General features: G+C 40.4%; 1 protein-coding gene across 1 annotated transcript in view; it reads left to right on the top strand.

The window, feature by feature from the left end:
* The window catches only part of FAM120A (family with sequence similarity 120 member A), a gene marked incomplete at its 5' end in the record, with an annotated part of 104,459 nt that overhangs the window by 21,001 nt on the left and 68,070 nt on the right, over positions 1-15,388 (top strand). Inside the window, one exon of the mRNA XM_082655967.1 lies at positions 3,430-3,512. Coding sequence (XP_082512093.1) covers positions 3,430-3,512 — 83 coding nt within the window. The remainder of the gene's footprint in view (positions 1-3,429; positions 3,513-15,388) is intronic.

The raw sequence follows: 15,388 nt of genomic DNA, 5'->3' as shown, positions 1-15,388 counted from the left end.
GCACTGTCATGTTTTCCCCTCATTTTCAGGATTCTCATTACTTTAAAACAACAAAAATAAACTACGTTACCTTGTTTCCAGTGCCTGCATCTTAAGTAAATGTATACATGTCTTTAAAAACTCCCTTGGAGGGGGCTTCCCTGGTGGCGCAGTGGTTGAGAGTCCGCCTGCCAATGCAGGGGACACGGGTTCGTGCCCCGGTCCGGGAAGATCCCACGTGCCGTGGAGTAGCGGGGCCCGTGAGCCATGGCCGCTGAGCCTGCGCGTCCGGAGCCTGTGCTCCGCAACGGGAGAGGCCACAACAGTGAGAGGCCCGTGTACCACAAAAAAAAAAGAAAAGAAAAAAAAACTCTCCCTTGGAGGAATTCCTTATGCTGAATACCTAGAAAGGATGAAATCTGGTTTCAACTAAGATTTTATATATTAATTTCTTTCTCTTAAAAATAACTTGGCAATAGGTAATATATTTATTTATCACTTTATGTCTGTAGTTTATAGTTATTTCTTTCTTTTCTGTCCACTTCCCTTTCTTGTGCTTGGAATGTACATGTTTCTAGCTACTTGAATATCCGGCTCTAGTTTGCTCAGAGTTTGTAAAAATTATGTCCACAGTATAAGTAAATGTGTTCTGAGCAAAGCCCTCCTGTGAGTAAAATCCATGAATTTCAGTGATGGGATTGAGGGCTGTTTGGGACACACAGGCCCTTTTTGAAAGATGTGTGGTCTCCAGAAAAGTGCGATCTTATTGTACTCTCTCAATTTCTGTTCTAGTGCTTAGCAGCCTGATCTGGTCATGTTTAAGAGGGGGATTATATTGTGGGTTATTTTTAGAAATTCCTAATTATCAGATTTTTTATAAACATTCCAAAAAAGTTTTATACAACTAGAAATTATAGTGAGACAGCCATAATTTTTCATATATTATTTGGTGATAACATTTCAAACTGTATAACTACAAATCAATCAAAAACTTTCTGATTTTACAAGTTGTCTTTATTTGGATCTAATCTCAAATACATGTCTTTAAGTTAGTACTTGGCTATTTTCTGTCCATTTTCTTAGTGAACTCTTGTGACTTGGGATTTGGAGGATTAAAACCTAATTTCTAAATGTATGTAGTACTTTCATATTTTCAGACATTAAAATATAAAAGGATATTTCCTCAAATGTTAAAAAGTGATGGAGTGGATGGGCACATTATGAAAAGTTTCATATTTACTTAAATGTTACCACAGTTGACTTTAAGTGAATGGGAAAATTGTATGCTTTTAGAATATGGATGCCTTAACTAATTTGGGAAGGATATTTGTTTATCTTATTTAAGGAAACATTGAATAAATTTCTTGGGAGATAATGCCAACTAATACTTTTCTGGCTAACTTATTTTGTGAAATAGTAAAAGAAATGAAAAACAATAGTAACGTTGTGAATAATTTAGTAATAAATTAAGGCTTGGAATTTCTTCAGAAAATTTAGGCAAGTTATAGATAAACGCTTAATTGGGTGAACATTTTTAGTTTAGATTTTGTGTAAAAGTTTCAACGTCCTCAAATAAGAAAGATTATTTTTCCAATAGAAAGTATAATTTCTCCTTTTTTGTAATAGAAGGTATAGCTATATAAGTTGTTTTGTTTTAGAAAGGTTGAGTGAAATACTCATTTAAGTATTTGACCCAAGTTTTAACAGACTGTTCTTTTTTTTTTACATCTTTATTGGAGTATAATTGCTTTACAATGTTGTGTTAGTTTCTGCTTTATAACAAAGTGAATCAGCTATACATATACATATATCCCCATATCTCCTCCCTCTTGCATCTCCCTCCCACCCTCCCTATCCCACCCCTCTAGGTGGTCATAAAGCACTGAGCTGATCTCGCTGTGCTACGTGGCTGCTTCCCACTAGCTATCTATTTTACATTTCACAGTGTATATATGTCCATGCCACTCTCTCACTTTGTCCCAGCTTACCCTTCCCCCTCCCTGTGTCCTCAAGTCCATTCTCTACATCTGCGTCTTTATTCCTGTCCTGCCCCTAGGTTCTTCATAACCTTTTTTTTTTTAGATTCCATATATATGTGTTAGCATGTGGTATTTAACAGACTATTCTTTTTTTTTTCTTTTTTTTTTTTTTGCGGTACGCGGGCCTCTCACCGTTGTGGCCTCTCCTGCTGCGGAGCACAGGCTCCGACGCGCAGGCCTAGCAGCCATGGCCCACGGGCCTAGCCGCTCCGTGGCATGCGGGATCCTCCCTGACTGAGGCACGAACCCGCGTCCCCTGCATCGGCAGGCGGACTCCCAACCACTGCGCCACCAGGGAAGCCCTAACAGACTATTCTTGATGTTGGAATTGGCTTAATATCTTTTCAGATAGAAGCTTCAAAAACAAATCTCGGATACTTAATACTTACTTCACAGTAAAGTTCTATACATTCCATGAGCCGAGGAAAGCAGTACAAAACTCGGTAACTGATACAATTAGGACTTAACTTTGCTCTTCTGGACATAATGACAGTTTGGTACATCTGTATCATGTATTTGTGTGTTTAGAGTATTATGATTAGCAGTATTGCAAATGAACTCACCTTGTTTTGTTTTCTGTTAGCAGCTGATTAATGAATCTGCTTAGTGTGGAGATGACTAAATCATAATATAAAAATTACAGAATTATTTAGGAAATTACTGCTTCTAAATTGTATCAAGACCACTAACAAACCAAAGATGTTAGTGTATCAGGCATCCAAGCACTACACTGAAGGGAGAATGTTCCCTGCAAAATGTAGTTTCTCAGCTGAATACACTTCTTATTTGTGACACAGCCCTGGTGATAGTGCATAGAGCTGATTGGCACTTCTTGATAGCACTTGTAGTCTGTGCTTTGTACACCTATTTGTGGGTGGTGCTGGAAATTACGGGAGGAGGGTGTTGATCCATGTCACAGGCAGCAAACATTGTCACTTAACCTTCCTTAGATTTTATAACTATAGATTCTGCCTCTGCTGTTGAACCTACTTCACAGAATGCAGTTTGAACCATAGTCTCTCATAAACAAATGAAAAGTTGTTTCAAATTGACATTTGGCATCTGGCATTATCAGACTGACCTTAATACTGTGCTGGGGAATTACTTAGGTTTTTATGCAGTTTATTCAGTTTGAATGCTGTTGAGCCTCTACTGGAAATTCACGTTGTGCTTGAGGCAGCTGCAAGAAGTCTGTCTGCTGTATGTTGCTTTGTATTAAAAGATGAAGAAATATTCTCAATTTCTGTGTGGAAGTTTTATGTGGTGTATCAAATGAGGTGGTCCTAAGAAGTCATATTACAAAGTCTGAAACTAACAAAGATAATCTACAAATTATAACATGCAATGATACTAAGTTTCCCCTGTGTCACTCATGATGATGGCTTTTATGGTATCCCTGTTTGTATTCCAGGAAATCACATTCTACCTGATGAAGATCTGGCTTCCTTTCATTGGAGTTTACTTGGTCCAGAACATCCACTAGCCTCACTTAAGGTACATATTCATTTCATTTCCAACATTTGTTGATTTTGATATTACTTTCATAGTATAAATAATGTTTCTTTATTGTAGAAGGAAATATACCACAAAATTAGCAATATCCTGCTTCCCGCTAACTTCAGAATCTGTGTTGCCTTAAAAAACAAACAACCTGCCTTATCTTGTTCCCAGCACCTATATTTTAGGGAAATATATAAATGTCCTTAAAAATTCCCTTAGAGGAATTCTTCATGCCGTATACCTAGATAGGTGGAAATTTTTTAGCTAAAGTGTTTATGTATTAATTTTCTTACCTACAAATATTAATTTTTTTCAATAGATAATATCATCTTCTGTTAGTCAGATCAACATCTTACATAGTTTGATAAGTTTCATAATTTTCTTACTAATTTTTAAATATTATAAAAATCTATTTACAGTTTTAATGCTTTTTTTTTTTTTTTTAGTTTTAATGCTTTTTGAATGATGGAGGAGACCCAAGTTCATTACAGAAGTGGTTCATTTGTACTATTTTGTTAATATTTATTTTCTTATTTTTCTCCCCTTCCTGTTTGTGAAAGTAATGAACATCCAAGAAGATTCTCTTAACTTTGATTTTCTAGAGTGGGAAGGTTTACGGTTTGATGTGAACATAGTAGTGAAATTGGTATGAGCCACTAGGGAACTTGGAGTTGTACTTGTTAGTGGCTTCCTGTGATTTTCCGTATTCCCTTTGCTGGGTAAAGTGGCTCTGGTGTTCTCTGCTTTTTAGTGTTGTGATCATAGCTGCCACTTGTTAGGTGGGGAGCTGGGAAGTCGGGACCTACACTGGCTGGCAGCCTGGGCCTCAGTTCCTCATAGTAATAGGGAGGTTGCATGGAATGGTTTCTGAATGCACTTTTCCTGTTGTCAGAATTGCCCTCCAAATTGGAGTTTTTGTGTTTTAGCTTATAGTGAGCTTTTGTGATACTTGCAAGTTCAAGCGGTATTCCTTTCCTGCCTCTTTCATCTTGTTACTTGCTGCCTAGAATCCCCTTTCTTTTCCATTTCTTATTGATGGGTCCTGATGTGTTCCTTTTTATCCTAACAGTTCTTTGTATGGGGCTTTTCCACTTCTGTTCAAAAGTCAGTTTTTCTCCTCTTGTTAGAAATTACTTGTTTTCTTTTGCTTTTTTGTCCTTGAAGGGGTACAGCTTTCTCTTTGCTATTGGCCAGAGTGTTCTTCATGTGTGTTTTCATTTACAGAGTGCTACAATTTGTAATCTTGATTCCAAGCTCCTGGTGATACCATTATTGAATTGCAGAATGGGAAAAGTGTAGTCTGAAATCAGGTGGACTCAGAAGTATTGTGCTCATTAGGTTCATTAAGCAGTATGCTTTTATAAGTTGAGACAGAATGAAGGCTTGTTTTTTAGAAGGTTTGTAGAGTTTTGAGTAGCAGGGGTGAGAGGCTCCCAGGATCCCAGACCATATACATATATCTAAATTGAGCTTGCCTTCTTTCATGTATCAGAGGTTAGGAGTGAGGAGCTGTTTGAATAATTACTGGAAAACCAACTCAAACTATTGGTAGGTTACAAACATCATTATCATGTATTTTTCCTAATAGTTTGTTAAGAAAAATACTAAGTATGTAAAAAGTTGAAATAGAAAATGTCTATCCATATATCCACCATCTTGGTTAAACAGTTTTTAACAGTTTCTTCTAAAGTATATTTGTATGTGTGTGTTTGTTTTTTTTTGTTTTTTTTTTTTGTGGTACGCGGGCCTCTCACTGTTGTGGCCTCTCCCGTTGCGGAGCACAGGCTCTGGACGCGCAGGCTCAGCGGCCATGGCTCACGGGCCCAGCCGCTCCGCGGCATGTGGGATCCTCCCGGATCAGGGCACGAACCCGCGTCCCCTGCATCGGCAGGCGGACTCTCAACCACTGCGCCACCAGGGAAGCCCTGTGTGTTTGTTTTTTAACTCAACTATTTGGAAGTAAGTTGCAGATATCATAACACTTCACCTGTGAAAACTGTGGTTTATTTCACCACCACCTAAAAATAAGGATAATCTCTTAATTATATTATTATTATCACATTAACTAAATTAGCAATAATTCCCTAATGTCATTTAATATTAAGTCCATGTTCACATTTTTCTATTGTTCTCTGAAAGTTGTTTATAGGATTGTTTGTTGGTTTTTATTTTAAAGCAAATCAGATTTTTTTTTGCATTATCATCATGTGTATTTTAAATATTAGCTGGGTGTTTTTATGGCATTGTGAAGCAGTCCAAATAATTTTTCAGTGACTTGATAAGTTGTAGGATTTTTAAAGTCATATTCTGAAAAGCATTTTAAAAAATTGCATAACTTTTATGTTAAAAAATCGCATAACTTTTATGTTTTGACCTTTTATACATAGTTTTCTGTGTGTAGTATTGTTTTAATCATTTTAACAAAGACTGTGGGATATTGAATGTGGTTTTTTTCTCATGAACATTACTACCGTATAGAATTATCTGTATCCCATCTGCTTTTTTAGTCTCTTCTTTTTCACAGTAATAAAACTAACTACATCTTTTGAAAATTTGGTTAGTTGTTGTTTATGAAACTTCCTTATGATTTTTGTTTGTTCCTTTTTAACACAGTATGTTGTATACACAGCTTTTAAGGATACCTGATTTTGCATACCCAAGTTCAAGCATTCCTTTTATCATCCTTTATTTTGCCAGTGTTTCACCAAAGTCATATCTACTAGTTTATTGTTCACAGAGGGTTGGTGTTATATGAACTTATTATCTAATAAATTCAAATCACCCCTTAACATGTAATACCATAATCTTAGCCCTGTCAACATTTTAACCATTGTATTCATTTTAATGGTTTTTGTGTTCCTAAACTTCATATTCAGTTTCATGTATTTCAGGTTTTTATCCCCATCAGTCATTCATGACCCCCCCCAAGTACTTCTGGCCCCGGAGTCCCTTCACCATTTCCTTCACGTTGGACAGGCTACTTTGCAAGTTTTATGCTCGCCTTTCCTCTCCCCACACCTCCCACATGTGTTGTTCTCCTGTACAGCTAATCAGGTTCTATTTTGGTCTCTCTATACCACCACCCCAATTGTGGCAAGCAGGCAGTGTGCCCCTCCCCTGGCACACTGCCTCCCCCCCGCCACTCCCCCCAGGCCTAGCTCTGCCCATCAGCCCCAGGCCAGGCAGGTGCTGGTTTCTCTTGAACTCCTTCTCCCTCTGTGTGTCCAATTAAATTAAAATATGTCCTTGAAAGCCCCCTTGCTTGCTTCTGCCTCTTCTCAAAGATCTAAGTGCTAGCTCTTGTACATCTCTCTTTCTGATTTAAATAGTCTTTAGTGTTTATTTATATAACCCTACCTTCAGGTTCACTTATTTTTAGTCACCTTCCTTTTTTTTTTTTTTTTAATTTTATTTATTTTTGGCTGTGTCGGGTCTTCGTTGCTGCACACGGGCTTTCTCTAGTTGCGGTGAGTGGGGGCTACTCTTCCGTTGTAGTGCGTGGGCTTCTCATTGCAGTGGCTTCTCTTGTTGTGGAGCACGGGCTCTAGGCATGTGAGCTTCAGTAGTTGTGGCACACGGGCTCAGTAGTTGTGGTGCATGGGCTTAGTTGCTCTGCGGCATGTGGGATATTCCCGGACCAGGCATCGAACCCGTGTGCCCTGCAGTAGCAGGCAGATTCTTAACCACTGTGCCACCAGGGAAGTCCCAAGTCACCTTCCTTTACCAGTATTATCTTTTCCCTGAGGCAGCTGTATACCAGGGCAGTCTGTCAGGTCAGATTAGGAACGTTTTGTTTTAAATTTACCTAGAGTTTTACCAAAGTTATCTCTAACTTTATATTTTTTACATGCCACCAGAAGTCACTGAGTAATCCTTTTTACCAATGTCTTTAGGGACAGGATGTGGCAATTGACCCCGGGGAGGAGGGAGTATGGTTCTGGGTGAGTAGCATGTTAGGGTCCCTAGGAACGTGGAGGTGGACAGAAGAGCCATCTATGTCTCACCATGCAGTCCATGCAACCCCAGCATTCCCAAGGTCAGGGCACATGGCAAGGCTCACAGTGGGCCCTCAGGATGAAGCCTGGACTCAAAGGATCTCCTCTCTCTTGGCTTCCCTGAAGGGGAAGCGGGTAGCAGCTGCACCTGCTGTGATCAGTGTCCAGCCAACCAGTGATCTTCATATCCACCGTACATGGCCCCTGTCTGGGTTTCACACTGGAGCCAGCTGCCAGAGAGAAGAGCAGCATGATTTCAGGCATTTTGAGTTTTATGGTATATCTAACATACTATGCAAGCTTACTAGAGTGAGATTGATGATCAGACTTTCTGGGATCCCTTTTGAAGGAAAGTTGAGTATAAATTGTGCATGAATAGAAAGATGGGCTTCAATTATTCTGAGTTCCACCTTTTAAGGCAGGGGTCCCCAATCCCCGGGCCACAGACCGGTCTGTGGCCTGTTAGGAACCGGGCCACACAGCAGGAGATGAGCGGCGGGTGAGCGAGTGAAGCTTCAACTGTATTTACAGCTGCTCCCCATCACTCACATTACCGCCTCAGCTCCTCGTCATATCGGGTCCGCTGCGGCATTAGATTCTCATAGGAGCGCGAACCCTACTGTGAACTGCGCATGCTAGGGATCTAGGTTGTGTGCTCCTTATTTGCAGGAAAACAAGCTCAGGGCTCCCACTGATTCTGCATTATCGTGAGCTGTATAATTATTTCATTATATAAATGTAATAATAACAGAAATAAAGTGCACAGTAACAGCAATGCACTTGAATCATCCTGAAATCATCCCCCTCCCCGTCCGTGGAAAAATTGTCTTCCAGGAAACCGGTCCCTGATGCCGAAAAGGTTGGGGACTGCTGTTTTAAGGCATTGCAAGAGGTGGCAATTTGGGCACTTAAGACCTTCCAAAGAAGGAATTCCTGCTTGCATGTTAGTGTTAATTGAAGTTAACTCAATATATTCCTTTCTCAAAAAGTCATCCTGTAGTTTCATAAGAGCTAAGAAGTACTTCCTAAAATCTAAAGACTTTTCGGGCTCTAGAGAAAATAACGTTAGGGGCCTGGAAGGTTGAAAAATTCAACCATTATGCATTGTGGAAGTGAGAGCTATTTATAATTGCACTCCTGGAAGAGAACCACTTTTAACAGATTGATATTTGGTACTCCAGAATTGTTTTTAAATGTACATCCTGCTAATATTATTATTATAATGTCATCATCGTCATGCATTCAGTGAGCTGCACATTCTTAACAGTCTGGAATTTCAGTGCACAGATTCATGGTACTGGGCTTTAAGCTTTTAGGTCGTGGAAACTTGCTTCTAGTAAGAAGTCTTATTCTTTGCTCATTTAAAATTTATATGTGGATATCCTTAAATGGAAAATAAAAGACTGAACTCAAAAGATTTTTGCTTGTTTATATCTTCCCATCAGAGCTTCCTTCCCTGTCCCCATTTGGTTTTAAAGTGAAGATGGGGGACTTCCCTGGCGGTCCAGTGGTTGAGACTTCGCCTTCCAACGCAGGGGGTGCGGGTTCAATCCTTGATGAGGGAGCTAAGGTCCCGCATGCCTCAGGGCCAAAAAACCAAAACATAAAACAGAAGCAATATTGTAACAAATTCAATAAAGACTTTAAAAATGGTCCACATCAAAAATAAATAAATATTAAATAAGTAAAGTGAAGATGGAAAGGTTGGCATTCTGAGGAATCTGCTGAAATCACTGGGACTCAAGAATAGCTTTTCTGCCTCTGTTTTACAGATTGTGGGTGGATCACAGGTCACTTTGCTGGGAAGGAGGGACAGAGTCATGGGAAGGGTTTGTGTTCCCTAGGTGTTACAGGATTGCTTTCAGTTTAGCTCCTTGCTGTTGAGGGACTGGGCCTGCCCTGGGCCTGCGGGCAGAATTCTTCCGAGTGAGCTGAAATGCATGACCTAGCCAGAGGAGGGGAGATTCGCGGTCCAAATGCAATCTGAAAGATAGAGTGTTTATAGTGCCCGACTTCTGATTCCTGGGGTGGTGAGTGATAGGGTCAATGAAACAAAAAGAAGCTTACTAGGGTATTTTTGCTTTCTCTGTTTCTTCTCATGACCTGGAATCTTCTAGTTTTATGTTAAATAAGTGGCATATTCTCAGTTTCAAAAATGTGTGCAGACACTGTCAAGCATATTTCCTCCCCTGTGGGTCCAGAAATCTCCGCCTTGTTTATAAGTAGGCCTTCTCCATCACTCTGACTGCAAGAGATACTTCTCTTGGAAATGTGGCTCTTTTGGCAGTTTCCCGACCCTGTGTCTTGGGTGCGCACACATACACCCCTCATCTTGCCAGTGGTCTGTCTGCTCTGAGCACTCCTAGGCGGCTCAACCGGAGATGTCACTTTTCTTGAGACTAGCCCAATCTGGGTCCAGAACGACATGTGACAGAATTGGGGTTTGCTGGTAGTTTACTTCCAAATTGCCATTCTTGGTTAGAGTGTTTTTTAAATTTTCTTTTTATAACAGTTTTATTGAGATATAATGACATATCGTAAAATCTACTTTAAAGTATACAATTCAGTGGTTTTTAGCTTTCACAGAGTTCGTGCAACCATCATCACTGTCTAATTTTAAAATATTTTCATCACCTCAAAAAGAAACCCAGTATCTTATCTGTTAACAGTCACTCCCCATTTCTCCCCCTCCCCTACCCTCTGGCAACCACTAATCTACTTCTTCCTCTGTGGATTTGCCTCTTCTGGACATTTCATATAAGTGGAATTATATGACCTCTTGTGTCTGGCTTCTTTCATTGAGCATAATGTTTTTTCAAGGTTCATCCACACTGTAGCATGTATCAGCACTTCGTTTTTTCTTTTTATGGCCAAATAATAGTCTGTCGTGTGGGTATACCTACCATGTTTAATCCATTCATCAGTCAGTGGACATTCAGGTTGTTCAGCCACATTTTGGCTTTGTGATGCTGTGTGAATATTCAAGTACAAGTGTTTGTGTAGACATGTTTTCATTTCTCTCAGGTGTATACCTAGGACTGGAATTGCTGGTCATATGGTAATTCTATGCCTAACATTTTGAGGAACTACCAGACTGGTTTCCACAGTAGCTATACTGTTTATACTCTTACCAGCTATGTGTGAGGTTTCTGACTTTTCCACAACCTCGTCAACACTTGTTATTGTCTGTTGTTTTATTTTTAGCTGTTGCAGTGGGTGTGATGTGGTTTTGATTTGCATTTCTCTGATGACTAATGATGTTGAGCACCTTTTCCTGTGCTCACTGTCCATTTGTTTACCTTTTTTGGATAAATGTCTATTCATATCTTTTGTCCATTTTTAAATTTTTTATTAATGCGTTGTAAGAGTTTTTAGAAAATATATTCTGTATACAAGTCTCTTATCAGACACATAATTTGCAAACACTTTCTCCCATTCTGTGGGTTGTCGTTTTACTTTCATAATGGTGTCCTTTGATAACTCTTCTGAGACTCAGGCAAGGTCAGCGTCCTGGAGATTACCCACAGACAACTTGGCTGCATATTGTCTCCAGTAAAATAGTGTCTGCTCTACTGCAGCCTTCTAGGCCCAGAGTCATATACTGGGTCTTCTCCCAGAAGAGCTCCATTTCCTATCGTACACTTTTAATATCCCTTCTCCCTTTTGTCTCCATTGCTTCTGTCTTTAGTATTCTCATAAGCTGACACTTGGCTCTTTTGCCCGTCCTGGGGCCTTCTGCCCATTTATTTGTTCACTGTTTCTTCCCTAGCTGGCCTGGACCTCTTGGTGGGTCATCTTGAACTGGTTGTACCAACATCACCCTTCTCTTGCTCCTTCTTCCATCTCACCTGCCCAGCAGACCCCTCCACCCTAGATAGGTACTATCTAGAGAAGATTTGAGAACCACACAGCTAATGGATGCCACTGCAAACTTATGGTCTAATTTTAAAAAGATCTAAATAAATGAAGAAATGTGTGTGTTTATGGCTCAAAAGCTTCTGTTGTTATATAGATTTACTGCATCCCAATCAAAATCCAAGCAAGCTTTTTTTTAAGTAGAAATTGAAAAACAGATTTTAAAATTCATGTGGAATTGCAAAGGACCTAGAATAGCATCAGAGATGTTGAAAAGGAAGAACAAAGTGAAAGGACTTAGCATTAGACTCACTTTAAAGCTATAATAATCAACTCAGTGTGGTACTGACATAAGGGTAGTTGAACAGATCAGTGGAGCAGAACAGAGTCCAGAAATAGACCCATATATATATTTAATTATTTTCACCAGAAGTCCCTAAGTAACTAAATGGGGAAGGGTTAGTTTTTACAATAGCTGGATATCCATATGCAAAAATTAAAAGAATATAAAAATTATTCTAGAAGAAAATATAAGAGAGGATCTTTATGACCTTGAGTTAGTCAAAGATTTCTTAGTTAAGAAAATGAAAAGCAAGCAACAACAGTGGGAGAGGAGCTATTTGCAGAATATTGTCTCTGGTAAAGGACTTGTATCCAGAATGTGTAAAGAACAACACAAGAAGAAGATACACTACGCAACAACAAAAAAAGATGGGTGAAATTTTGAACAGACGTTTTACAGAATATTTAGTAAGCACACAAAGAGATGCTCCATGGAATTAGGGAATGCAAATTAAAGCCATCATGAGCTACACTACCTGACCACTGGAATGGGCCAAATGAAGGAGACAGATGATGCCAAGTGTCAGTGCGTGTCAGCACCCATAGCTCTGAGATGTGGCTGTTGGGAAGCAGAATCCAGAATGGTCACTTTGAAAACAGTCTGGTAGTTTCTTACAAAGTTAAACGTATACCTACCATATAACCCAGCAATCCCGCTGCTAGACATTTACTCACGAGAAATGAAATCCTATGTTCACAAAAATAATTGAACCTGAGTGTCCTGGCAGCTTTATCCATTGTAGTCTCAAACACACCAAGCAGTAGTCAGCTGGTGAATGGATGAATAAATTGTGGGACAGTCATACAATGACATGCTGATAGCAGTGAAAGGAACCAACTACTTTCTTATAATATGTATGAATCCTAAAAGCATTATCTTAAGTGAAAAGTCGAACACCAAAGAAATACATATGATTGATTTTATGTAAAACCCTGGAAAAGGCAAAAGTATGGTGATAGAAAGCAGGTTAGTGGTTGTCTAGGGCTATGATGGGAAGGGGCACAGGGAACTATTTGAGGTGATAGAAACGTAACACTTCATAATTATGGCGGTGGTTACACTAATGTATGCATTTATCAGAGCTCAGTGAATTATGTGCTTAAAATTGATGAATTTTACTTTAAGTAAAATATCTCAGTAAAACTGATTTTTAAAATTATGGTCTCCAACTTCAACCAAACTATCAGTGTCAGCAGTTAATCCTTTTATTCTCCTTAATATTTATCTTCAACATTCATCATCTCTTCAGACCTCTCTTCAGTTTCACGCTTTCTCTTACAGAGAGATCCTTTATCCGAGGATGGTGAGAGTCCTCAGCTTCTCGTTCCCCTGTTTTCATTCTTCTTCATCCAGGCCTATTTTACTTCCTGAGACTAGACTATCCTGACATTCTTGAGCTGTTGTCACTGAACACATCCAGGGAGCCCTGCGTTACTTCGTCCAATCAACTCCTTGCTCCTGTGTAGACGCCCCCCTCTTTTGGTCGTTGGCCCTCAGTTTGTAAATGTGGTCTAGTCTCCCGTATTCTCTAACTCTCTTTTTCATCCTCGAATCTCCCGAAGGCAGCCTTCCATAATGTCCCCAACAGCTTAATCCACCCTCACTGCCCCCTGCGCCCCTCCCCCCCGATTTCTGGTGGACACAGTTGGGTCTTTGTCCAAGGCTGTGGATTTGACAAATGCTTTGTCAAATGATTTTCAGCCTCTCTGGAGCACTTGACACTGTCAGTCATCCTGCTCTCCTCACCCCTCTGGGAAATTCCTGCCTTGATTCCCAGACCCCAGCTTTGTTCTGTATTCCTTATTTCCACATCCTTTCCTTGTCTCTCGTGTGAGCTGGCTTCCTCTGGTTGCATGTGCATTCCCTAGTATCCATCTCTGTACCTTGCTGTGATCCTCACACTTTCTTTCTGGCACATCTCATCTGCCCTTAAGGTTTCAACTACTATGTTGATGACTCTCCAGTGTACTTCTCCCAAGAGACCCCTTCCCTGAACCGCAGGGTGTATCCCACTGTCCACCAAGTCATCTCCACTTGGGCACTGCACCTGTGCACCAAATTTGATGTTTCTAACTTAGAAATGTCATCACCTTCTCTAAATAGGTTTATCGTCCGGTATTTTGTTTCCCGCTAGTGATACCACTGTCCCTGCAGTCATCAGGTTAGAAATTGAGAATTATCTTTGATTCTTCTCCTCTCTGCATCTGACTCTCTACATCTGGCCTTTCCCAACTTGCTGATCCTATCCTTCTCGACCACCTGTGTTATGGTTACTTAGGTTTACACAGGAGCTGCTAATGTTCTCTCCTTTGTTCCTCTGCCTTCATGCCCATCCTCCGTGTGTCTGGAACTCAGGCCTGATTTCATACCTCTCCTTTTGAAAATCTTTCTGTAGCTCCTTTCATCGACAACAGGGGTTTGGGTTTCACGGATCTGTTGGGGAAAACAAAAGTTGGGAGGGCTACTGTTGTGTTACCAACTTTTAATTATTCTAAATAAGAATGTTAGAGGAAAAAGGAACTCGCCGTCTACCATCATTTCATAGAAAAGGACATTTAATGCTAAAAGAGGCATAATTTAGAGACGACTAGACCAGAGTGTGGTGGCCAGGTGTGCAGTCTGCAGGTCAGGTGGTGGCCCAGCTACTCACCTCGTTGGCTCATGTGGGTGCCTGAATGAACTCCTCTGTCAAATGGGGAGTACATTTAAGAGTACACCTCACAGCATTGTTTTGCGGATTAAATGAAGTGATGCATGCTGAGAGCAGTGTGTGGCATATAGTCTAGAAGAACTCAATCACAGGACAGTACAGCCCCAGCTGGATGCAGACACTTCTGCAGGAGGGAGCCCAGGCCTGCCCTCCTTTCCCTGTGAGCCTACTGGGGACCCTTGCTCATAAAACAGTGATGGAATTTTTCTTTGTTGACACTTAATACTTTAAATACTTTAAATTCAAATCCATTAAATCCTTCAGTATATCTGCATAACAGTTTCCCCCTGCGGAGCTCACATTTAGCATTGTTTGTGATTAATTGCATTTTAGCATCCTTTTCACAGCTATATTCAGGCAAATGTATACAAGATATGGATACACGTCGTAACTTTTAAAGAATCTCAAGGCGTAGCCATAACGGTTGTGGTGTTTAAATGTTTTCCTTACTCTTGACTCCTGTAGAAGATACTAGTCCTCAGGATGTGTTCAGCGATTCAGCGGTTGGAGGGCTTCCTACAACAAACCGCCAGAGCCCCCTCACACAACTCTTTTCGTTGGTCTGGGGGCTGCAAGACGGCACTGGGTTGGATCTCAGGGCCTGCACTCTGAGAACCAGAGGATGCAGAAGCCTTTCTCCCTCCTCCGCTGGGCCATGAGTCCTCCAGGATGTCCTCTGAGGGCCCTGTTGGAGTCTGGTCAGCATTTTTTCTCCAATAAGAATGTGAGCATCTTGAAGTCAAGACCCTGGGGAGCAGCTCCGTATTCTTATTTTCTAGAATGATACCTTACCCACAAGTGAATGTCGATCAAATCAGGTTTCTAGTTTTCTTCCTGAAAATTGCCAAGATTTGTAATCCTTTCGCTTTGCTCTTTTCCAAATGGCAGTGAAGTGGATCAGGTTCTTCTGCTTCAGCAATGATATTATGTGAAACTTGTTTTTATAATCACTTGCATTTAAAGAGCA

The sequence above is a fragment of the Grampus griseus genome (assembly GCF_964374135.1).
Source record: "Grampus griseus genome assembly, chromosome: 6".
In the NCBI taxonomy this organism is placed as follows: domain Eukaryota; kingdom Metazoa; phylum Chordata; class Mammalia; order Artiodactyla; family Delphinidae; genus Grampus; species Grampus griseus.
The sequence above is the reverse complement of the archived record's forward strand: the minus strand, read 5'-3'. Positions and strand labels throughout refer to the sequence as shown.